We start from the raw sequence: 10,521 nt of genomic DNA, 5'->3' as shown, positions 1-10,521 counted from the left end.
TATTGTATAATTATTGCAACATGTAAATTGGTGATAAACGTTATTATTCTTGTTTAGGTATGCCAAATTACCTTATTTACTTTAGAAATAGCACAGCTAAGCACCTTTAAACCTGGTGGTAAAAGACAATCAGGGACTGTAAGATCTCTTATGTTGTCAAGAATGATAACTATTTGGACATGAATGGCCCAGTAGTACCTTTTAAAGAAGAGGGCAATGATGGCCCTGATTTTATTTGTTTATCTGAACAGACTTGGTAGAAGACACCCTTAAGAAGATGTTTCATGCTAAACATCTAAGTTCTAGCTCATTGGGTTCTGTAAAAGAAGATTTTTTAAGTTTTTACTATATACATATAGTTAAAAACAATGACACCCCTAGGGCAGGGCCAGTTTTCACCCCCGGACTTTTATTTGAACAAACTTTGTAGATATTTACTTAAAGATGTTTCATGCTTAATATCTAAACTCTAGCTATTTGGGTTTTTTCAAAGAAGATTTTTAAGTTTTTGCTATACACATATAAGAATAATCAATGACCCCTGGGGCGGGCCAGTTTTGACCACAGGGCTTTTATTTGAACATACTTGGTAGACACCCATTAGAACATGTTTCATGCTAAATATCTTATCTCTAGCTCTTTGGGTTCTTAAAAAGTAGATTTTTTAAGTTTTTACTATATGCATATAGGGAAAATCAATGACCCCCTGGGGCGGGGCCAATTTTGACCCCAGGGCTTTTATTTGAACAAACTTGGTAGACATTCATTAGAAGATGTTTCATGCTTAATATCTAAGCTCTAGCTCTTACGGTTCTTTAAAAGAAGATTTTTTAAGTTTTTACTATATACATATAAGGAAAATCAATGACCCCCCGGGGCGGGGCCAATTTTGACCCCAGGGCTTTTATTTGAACAAACTTGGTAGACACTCACTAGAAGATGTTTCATGCCAAATATCTTAGCTCTAGCTCTTTGGGTTCTGTAAAGGAAGATTTTTTAAGTTTTTACTATATGCATATAGGGAAAATCTATGACCCCCTGGGGCAGGGCCAATTTTGACCTCAGGGCTTTTATTTGAACAAACTTGGTAGACACTCATTAGAAGATGTTTCATGCTAAATATCTTAGAGCTGTTACAGTTCTTTAAAAGAAGATTTTTTAAGTTTTTACTATATGCATATAGGGAAAATCAATGACCCCCCCCCCCCCCCGGGGGGCCAATTTTGACCCCAGGGCTTTTATTTGAACAAACTTGGTAGACACTCACTAGAAGATGTTTCATGCCAAATATCTTAGCTCTAGCTCTTTGGGTTCTTTAAAAAGTAGATTTTTTAAGTTTTTACTATATGCATATAGGGAAAACCTATGACCCCCTGGGGCGGGGCCAATTTTGACCCCAGGGCTTTTATTTGAACAAACTTGGTAGACACTCATTAGAAGATGTTTCATGCCAAATATCTAAGCTCTAGCTCTTAGGGTTGTTTAAAAGAAGATATTTAAAGATTTTTCTTTCGGTTGCCATGGCAACCAGAGTTCTGCATGGAATTAAATTCTTTGAACAATTTTTAAAGGTGACCACCAAAGGAACATTCCTGTGAAGTTAGGATGAAATTGGCTCAGCGGTTTATGAGGAGATGTCATTTAAAGCAAAAGTTTACGGACGGACGCCGGATGGACGCCGGACAAAAAGCGATCACAAAAGCTCGCCCTGTCACTTTGTGACAGGTGAGCTAAAAAGGCAGAATAAGACAATCAGGTGCTTGATCAGTTATTCCTTGAAGCAAGTAAATGATTGGGAAGTTGTGAGAAAATGTTCTGATATGGCAGGTCTTGAACATGCAATTAATGCAACAGATACGCGGCACTATGTTTCAACAATATATGCTGGACTTGAGGTAAAAGAAACAGAGAGAGAAATTTTCTACAATCACATGGGTCATAGCGAATCCATAAATAAAAATATCTATCAGAGCCCACATGTGAGACAGACAATAACAAGAGTGGGAAGTTTTCTACATGATATAGATGCGAGGGGAATTAGAAGTTAAAATACCTTTTCAATTATAACATAATTATATTGTATAATTGCAACATGTAAATTGGTGATAAACGTTATTATTCTTGTTTAGGAATGCCAAATTACCTTATTTACATTAGAAATAGCACAGCTAAGCACCTTTAAACCTGGTGGTAAAAGACAATCAGGGACTGTAAGACCTATTATAATGTCAAGAATGATAATTATTTGGACATGAATGGCCCAGTAGTACCTTTTAAACCAGGTAGAATAAGACAATCAGATGTTTGATCAGTTATTCCTTGAAGCAAGTAAATGATTGGGAAGCCGTGAAAAAATGTTCTGATATGACAGGACTTGAACATGCAATTAATGCAACAGATATGCGGCACTATGTTTCAACAATATATGCTGGACTTGAGGTAAAAGAAACAGAGAGAGAAATTTTCTACAATCACATGGGTCACAGCGAATCAATAAATAACAAGAAACATGGCAATGCCATGAAACCAGGTTTTCAATTATCACCATTGTAGATAAATATGTTGTATTTGAAATACAAATACAAGCAACAAACAATGTAACTATGTGCAATGTAAAACATGAATAATGTTGGAGGAATTGCCACTGAAGAAGTGTTCACTATATATTCTGTATAAGGAAAAAAACAAAGGGCCATAATTAGGTCAAAAATTATCCAATCACAAAACCCCGACAATATGCACTAGGGCACTTGATAACAAAGCTTCTGTGAAAGTTTGGTCAAAATCCGTCGAGAAATGTAGGAGAAGTTGCGCACGATAGAAATTGTTTACTATATATTCTGTATAAGGAAAAAAAACAAAGGGCCATAATTAGGTCAAATATTATCCAATCGCAAAACCCTGACAATATGCGCCAGGGCACATGATGACAAAGCTTCTGTGAAAGTTTGAACAAAATCTGTTGAGAATTGTTGAGGGGGTTCAGCCCAGACGAAATTGTTCACTATATATTCTATATAAGGGAAAAAAACAAAAGGAAATAATTAGGTCAAATATTATCCAATCGCAAAACCACGACAATATGCCCCAGGGCACTAGGTGACAAAGGTTCTGTGAAAGTTTGGTCAAAATCCCTGGAGAAATGTAGGAGGAGTTGTGCACAGAAGAAATTGTTCACTATATATTCTTTATAGGGAAAAAAAACAAAGGGCCATAATTAGGTCAAATATTATCCAATCGCAAAACCCCGACAATGTGCCCCAGGGCATTTGATTACAAAGCTTCTGTGAAAGTTTGGTCAAAATCCGTTGAGAAATGTAGAAGGAGTTACGCACAGAAGAAATTGTTCACTATATATTCTATATAAGGAAAAAAAACAAAGGGCTATAATTAGGTCAAATATTATCCAATCGCAAAACCCCAACAATATGCACCAGGGCACTTGATTACAAAGCTTCTGTGAAAGTTTGGTCAAAATCTGTTGAAAAATGTAAAAGGAGTTGCGCACAGATGAAATTGTTTACGACCGCCCGCTCACCCGCCCGCCCGTCCGCCCATCCGCCCGCCCGCCGACATACCTCAATCTAATAACCAGTTTTTTCCTTCGGAAAACCTGGTTAAAAATATCTATCAGAGCCCACAGGGGTGACAGGTAATTACAAGAGTGGGAAGTTTTCTACATGATACAGATGTGAGGGGAATTAGAAGTTAAAATACCTTTTTGGTTATAACATAATTATATTGTATAATTGCAACATGTAAATTGGTGCTAAAAACGTTATTGTTCTTGTTTAGGCATGTCATAAGATAATACGAATACCTATAAAGAATAACCTTATTTACATTGTACATTATAAATGGCACAGATAAGCATCTTTAAACACCCTTGGTAAAAGACAGGGGCTGGAAGATCAGTATTACATGTATGTTGTCAAGAATGATAACTATTTGGACATGCATGGCACAGTACGTAGTGCCTTTTTAACCTCATGGTGTAGGACAATAAAGGAAGGGAGATTTCAATATTGTCCTGAATAATAGTTATTTGGACATGAAGTAGTACCTTTTAAACTTGGCTGTATGAGACACTCAGTGCTTGATCAGTTATTCCTTGAAGCAAGTAAATGTTTGCGAAGTCGTGAGAAAATGTTCTGATATGATAGGACTTGAATATGCAATAAATGCAACAGATATGCGGCACTATGTTTCAACAATATATGCTGGACTTGAGGTAAAAGAAACAGAGAGAGAAATTTTCTACAATCACATGGGTCACAGCGAATCAATAAATGAAAATATCTATCAGAGCCAACAGGAGTGACAGACAATTACAAGACTGGGAAGTTTTCTACATGATATAGATGCGAGGTGAATCCTAAGTTAAATACCTTTTTGATTATAACATAATTATATTGTATAATTGCAACATGTAAATTGGTGATAAAACAAGAGCTGTCCGTAAGACAGCGCGCTCGACTTTTTTATTGCTTGCCAATAAAAAAAGTTTTTGCAGTAAAAGGCAATACAAGAATCTCTGTATTTTTAAAGTGAACTAGTTGTTTGATACCCTTGAATATTACAGCAATGTTTATATGACATAATTTATGGTAAAGTGAACAAGTGGATAGGAATGAATTTTTTTAGATTTTTTAAGTTTTTTAGTGCTTGCCTATAATACAAAACATTGACAGTTAAGGGCCATAATTCAAATAAAATCTTTGACAGAATTACCTTCTCCTGGACATGTTTGGGAATCATGATTGTAAACAAGTATTCCAACTTTCAAATTAATATCTCAAACAGTTCAGTCAAAAAGTGGACTGGTACTAAAAACTTAACCAAGATTCTAAGTCGATAAAAGGCCTTAATTTTTAAAACAAATCCTTGACAGAGTTACCTTCTCTTGCGTACAGATGGGGGTAATGATGTGAAATAGCATTAAAAGTTTCAAAGCAATATCTCAAAGGGTTAAGGCAATAAGTGGATTTTACCCATATTCAATGTATTTTCTAAGTCAAAAAGGGGCATAATTCTGTCAAAAACCTTGACAGAGTTATGTCCTCTTGTCTGTTGATGAAGGTCGTGATGGTAAACAAGTATGGTCAGTTTCAAAGCAATACCTCCAATGGTTTTGAAATAAAGTGAGGTGGTACAAAAAACTTAACCAAGCTCAATACACTTTCTAAGTCAAAAAAGGGCCATAATTCTGTCAAAAACCTTGACAGAGTTATGTACTCTTGTCTGTAGATGGAGGTTATGATGGTGAACAAGTATGGTAAGTTTCAAAGCCATACTTGTAATACTTCTGAAATAAAGTGGGGTGGTACGAAAAACTTAACCAAGGTGTGACGCCAACGCCGACGCTAACGCCGACGCCGGGGCGAGTAGGATAGCTCCCCTTTTCATAGAAAAGTCAAGCTAAAAACGTTAATGTACTTGTTTAGGCATGCCATAAGATAATAGGAAATACCTATAAAGAATTACCTTATTTACATTATAAATAGCACAGCTAAACACTTTTAAAGCTGGGGGCCGTTTTATCAACGTGTCGTAGTCTACGACAATTTTTTGTCGGTGTCGTACGTCTGCGACAACGTCGTACGACCGTTTTATGAAACGTGTCGCAGACGTTGTGTTTCTGCGACGTTGCAGCCTTTGTCGTAGACAATAATTCTTGCGAGACACAGTCTAGCCAGTGCGCGTTTTGACGTCACATATGAAATCAAAGTACTTAAAGTACTGATGGAATTTACATGACTATTATCAAACAGATAAATATACATGATTATTAGAAAATGGATAAATATTTTTTAATGTCATTAAAAGAACAAATTTAGTGAGAAAAACAACATATATTTTCTGCACTCGATTCAACCCTTAAAATACTAAATCACGCTACGGTTCCACCATTAATGCCGAGTCTGTACTGAATGCTAAAGGCACATTGTGTCTCAGTCTAATCAAGTTTCTGAACACGGGTTTTATAACCTTTAAATAACTATTTCAAAGCATGCAGCCGCTTATGACTTGAAGCGGTGAATGTAAAATATTTACCAAAAATGGACCCCCATCCAAGCTTTAGTGCAGGATGGATGGCATCATTTGAGTAAAGCCGGAGGCTAAGCATGTACAAATAGCATTTCATCTTGGTCGTATGAAAAACATCGCAAATTTAAAGGATTTAAATTACCCGCCAATAATCACGCATGCGCAATAAGACCACGTGATCAATACCGGAAATAGCGTGAGAAATCACAATTTAAAGACAATATATTTTGTTGTTACGAATAACAGAGGAGGGTATAATTACGCTATTAATATAATTAATCAAGGGCAGGGTTTGTACATGCTTAGCCTCCGGCTTTACTCAAATAATGCCCTCCATCCTGCACTAAAGCTTGGATGGGGGTCCATTATTTTTCATAAAGCCTTTGGCTTTCACATGTACAAATAGCATCTTTAAAGACAACAAAATATATAACATACATAATACAAAACAAATTTTATTTGTTTGTTTGTCTCGAAATTTACATCACATTGACACAGTATAGGTCATATCTCGACGTTCCAGCTTACCATACAAATAATTTTATTTTACGCCTCAAATACGGCATTACTATAAGGAACATTTTTGTCAATATTTCTACAATAAAACTTCTTAAAATTCTTGTCCGATTTCCAATTAGCATGAGAAATAATTGTCTTCAAGGAACAACCTTTGTTATAAGCTGCCGAAGCAGAAGCACCTCTATAAGAGTGCGCTTTGTAAATATTAGAATCTATACCAGATAAATCAAGCACTGTTCGAAGCCACCTGGCTAAAGTACAAGTAGTAACCTCTTTATACGAAACAAAAGAAATAAAAACCTTTCTACTTAATCTTAAAGAAGACGTTCTTTTTATATAATAAAGTAACGTATGCATAGCACAAATCTTCTCATTACTAAAATGTTCCACTTTTAGCGAATAACATTGTGCTGCCCTTGAAGTCTTTAAAATATCGGAAAAAGTAAAAACAACTGCCTGTTGTTCCACTATCATGTTATTTAAGTTCAAAGCACACAAAGTCTGTGCTCTGGGTGCTGTAGCCAACGCAACCAAAGCCAACGTCTTAAACGTCAACAATTTTAACGACAAACTTGATAAAGGCATTAGACTTCCTAAATATTCAAGAACAACGGAAACATCCCAAGTTAAAAAATATCTGGGTTTTGTTGGTTTGTGAATGAAAACACTTTTCATAAATCTATTTATCATAGAAAGTTTTTTTACACCATTTATTTCCCAAAATAAATAAAGTCTGAATTAACATAGCCTTGTGAATATTTATTGTAGAGGCACAAAGTGGATTGGAACCTCTGAGATAATTCCAAATACACCACTTACTCCAAGCACTTGTGTACTGTTTACGTGTACCTTTAGACCATGAGTTAGATATGAAACCTGCAATTTCTTCCGGAAGTCCTGTATCTTTGAACGCTTTCCTGACAACACAACACCAACCATCTTCATTCTTTTTGACAAAGGATGTTTCTGTCCGTCGTGCGGAAGCACTAATAGGTCTGTATGCCTTGGTATACTAATAGGAAAATCAGATAAAATATCTAATAATAAGGGAAACCAGCTTTGAGTAAACCAGTAAGGGATAACTACTAAGGCCTTATCAACTTCATCTGTAATGATCTTATTAATTACCTTCCCAATAAGGTTAAATGGTGGAAAAATATATGGAGTGAAATTACTCCAAGAAATAGCAAATGCATTAACAGCTAAAGCACCTGGTTCAGGAAACCAAGATACAAATCTTGGTAAACGTTTATTTAACCTTGAGGCAAAAAGGTCGACATCAGGAATAAAAGTATGTTTACATAACCTCTGAAAAATATCATCTTTAAGCATCCACTCAGTGGAGTCCGAAAAATTTCTGGAATAAAAATCTGCTGAATTTAATCTTCCAGGAACATGAACAGCAGAAATATAAACATTTCTATCTAAACACCATTTCCAAATTAATTTTGACAAATTATCCAAATCTCTGGACTCCATACCACCAAAATTATTAATATAGGCTATAGCAGTCGTATTATCTGACTGAACCTGTATATGTAAATCCTTACATTCAGCAAACATAGCCTGTAAAGAATAGAAAATAGCAAGGAGCTCCAAATAATTTATACTATTATTTAATTCTCTTAAACTCCACCTTCCATTACAATGTATATTATTATCTATGTCTATACCCCCATAGCCTTCAAACGATGCATCAGTTCTACAATGTCTAGATACAGTAACAGGCCTTATTCTCTTACCATTTTTTAACTTAACATTATTGAACCACCAAATAACTTCTTGTCTGCCTAAAATAGATAGAACAGTCTTGTTATCAAAATTCATATCGGACCCTAGTCCGCAAATTTTATCTCTTTCTAACTCCCTATAGTGCAAAGGAGCTTCCAAAATAGCATTGAAGCTACTTACGATCAAACCAATAAAAGAAGCTAGTTCTCTAACAACAACTAATTCACATTCTAGTATACTACCAGCTTTTTTAATAATTTTTTCAACTTTTTCATCAGTAAGGAAAACTTTAAAACAGACCGTGTCAATAACATGTCCAAAGAAAACTATCCTCTGACAGGGCACCAATACTGATTTTTTCCTATTAATAGTAAAACCAAGGCTTTGCAAAGTTTCTAAAATCCTACAACTGTTACCTTCGCAAACAATCTTTGATTGATCCATATTTATAGAATCATCTATATAATAAAATGACCTAATATTTTGTTGCCTAAACCAAGCAAAAACTGGTTTCATAATCTTTGTAAATAAATACGGTGCTATCTTTAAACCAAAAGGTAGACAAACAAAAGAATACAAGGTAGAGTTCCAGGAAAACTTAAGATATTTCCAATAAGATGGATGAATAGGAATAGAAAAGTATGCATCAGACAAATCTATTTTTGTCATGTAGTCATTTTGTTTCAACAAATCTAAAACAATATTGAATGTTTCTTGTTTAAAGTGGTTGTACTGAACAAATTCATTCAAAAATTTTAAGTTAATAACTGGCCTAAATTGATTATTAGGCTTTGGAACAATAAAAATTGTTGAGATAAATTGATCATCCTCCATATTAGACTCTATTATAGCACCTTTATGTAGAAGTTCCTGAACTTCACAATCAACAATTTCTTTTTGACCAAAAGCAAATGGAATTTCTCCTGGAACTCTGCTCTGAAAAGGTTTACAAACAAAATCAATCTTATAACCTGTAATGGCACCCAAGATCCAAGGATCCTTCGTAAATTTTAACCAATTGTCTAAACAAAATCTTGTCTTACCAACACCACCTACCTTCTCAACTAAATTCTCTCGTTTGGGTCACGCACAGCATCAGATGTTACAGTGGCAGTGGGATGTCTCCTAGGAGCTCTCGATCTTACAGCGTTGCTGCCTCTAAAAGAATTACCTCTCATAGGATAAGGGTATGGACGAAATTCTTGTGACTGCTGATAAGAACTAGCATAAACATTGTTTCCAGCATTTGCATAACCACGACTTCCTCTAAATCTACCTCTAGATCTCATCACACCTCTAAAATTTGTAGTTTGGAAATTGTCTTTCCCCAAAAAGGAAATATTTTCACAAGATTTCACCTCTTTTGAAATTTCATCTCCGAAGAGCTTTGTTGTAATTGGCACTGACATATTACACAAAGGACTGTATTTCTTTTTAAGATAAGGTCTTATATAATACCTCCTGCGCAAACTTATATTATACTGCACCTGGCCTAAGCCTGTAATCAAGTCTGTAATCAAAGTTTTCATCTCCTCATTTAAAGACTTATTCTTCTTTAGCATCTCAATTAACTTGATGACTGGAACAAAACTTGTACTCAATAAGTTCTGAATATCAACTAAAGACTTATCCTGCATGTGTCCTTTTTTATCCAAAAATCTCCACACTTCTTGATTAACAAGAGGAGGTGTAGCCAAATCACAATTTGAAGGAACAGAATATCTATTGAAAAGAGAATCGGTGTCACACTGTACTGTGCAAGCAGTATTTATCAATTTTGACAATGAGTCAGAAATGGCATCACCCCTCTCAGGGGCCTTCACTTTGGTAAATCCCAAGAAAAACCAGCATCGTCATCAACAACAGTGCTTGAATCAAAAGCAGTATGAAAATCCTTATTCAAGTCCCTAGGGCCCTGATTATGAAAAGTTGAAAAATCATCTTCATAATCTGAAATGTCACATGCATCAACCTGAACTCTAATATTATCTCTAGGATGGGCACTGTAAAAATCAGAATCTTCCACATTCTCATCATATAATAAATTGTTATTCTCATCAAATGTAGAGGAATTATCAATATTTCTTTCTTGTGGAATAATACCTAGAGCAGTCCTAAGACTCTCTATATCATGCTCCGAGAGTTTAGATAAATCTAAAATATTACCTGGGTCCGAAGTACCCACAGGAGGGTCCGAGGAACGCCCCCTTTTTCCATCCGAAG

General features: G+C 35.3%; 1 protein-coding gene across 1 annotated transcript; it reads right to left on the bottom strand.

The window, feature by feature from the left end:
* Window positions 1-7,326: 7,326 nt before the first annotated feature.
* LOC132749435 (uncharacterized) lies at window positions 7,327-8,742 on the bottom strand. The gene has a single exon (XM_060739163.1). The coding sequence runs from the start codon at window positions 8,740-8,742 to the stop codon at window positions 7,327-7,329; it is 1,416 nt and encodes a 471-aa protein (XP_060595146.1).
* Window positions 8,743-10,521: the final 1,779 nt, after the last annotated feature.

Source organism: Ruditapes philippinarum, unplaced genomic scaffold (assembly GCF_026571515.1).
Source record: "Ruditapes philippinarum isolate M1 unplaced genomic scaffold, ASM2657151v2 ctg10365_1_1_1_1, whole genome shotgun sequence".
Lineage (NCBI taxonomy): Eukaryota > Metazoa > Mollusca > Bivalvia > Venerida > Veneridae > Ruditapes > Ruditapes philippinarum.
This window is presented reverse-complemented; position numbering and strand designations above follow the sequence as displayed.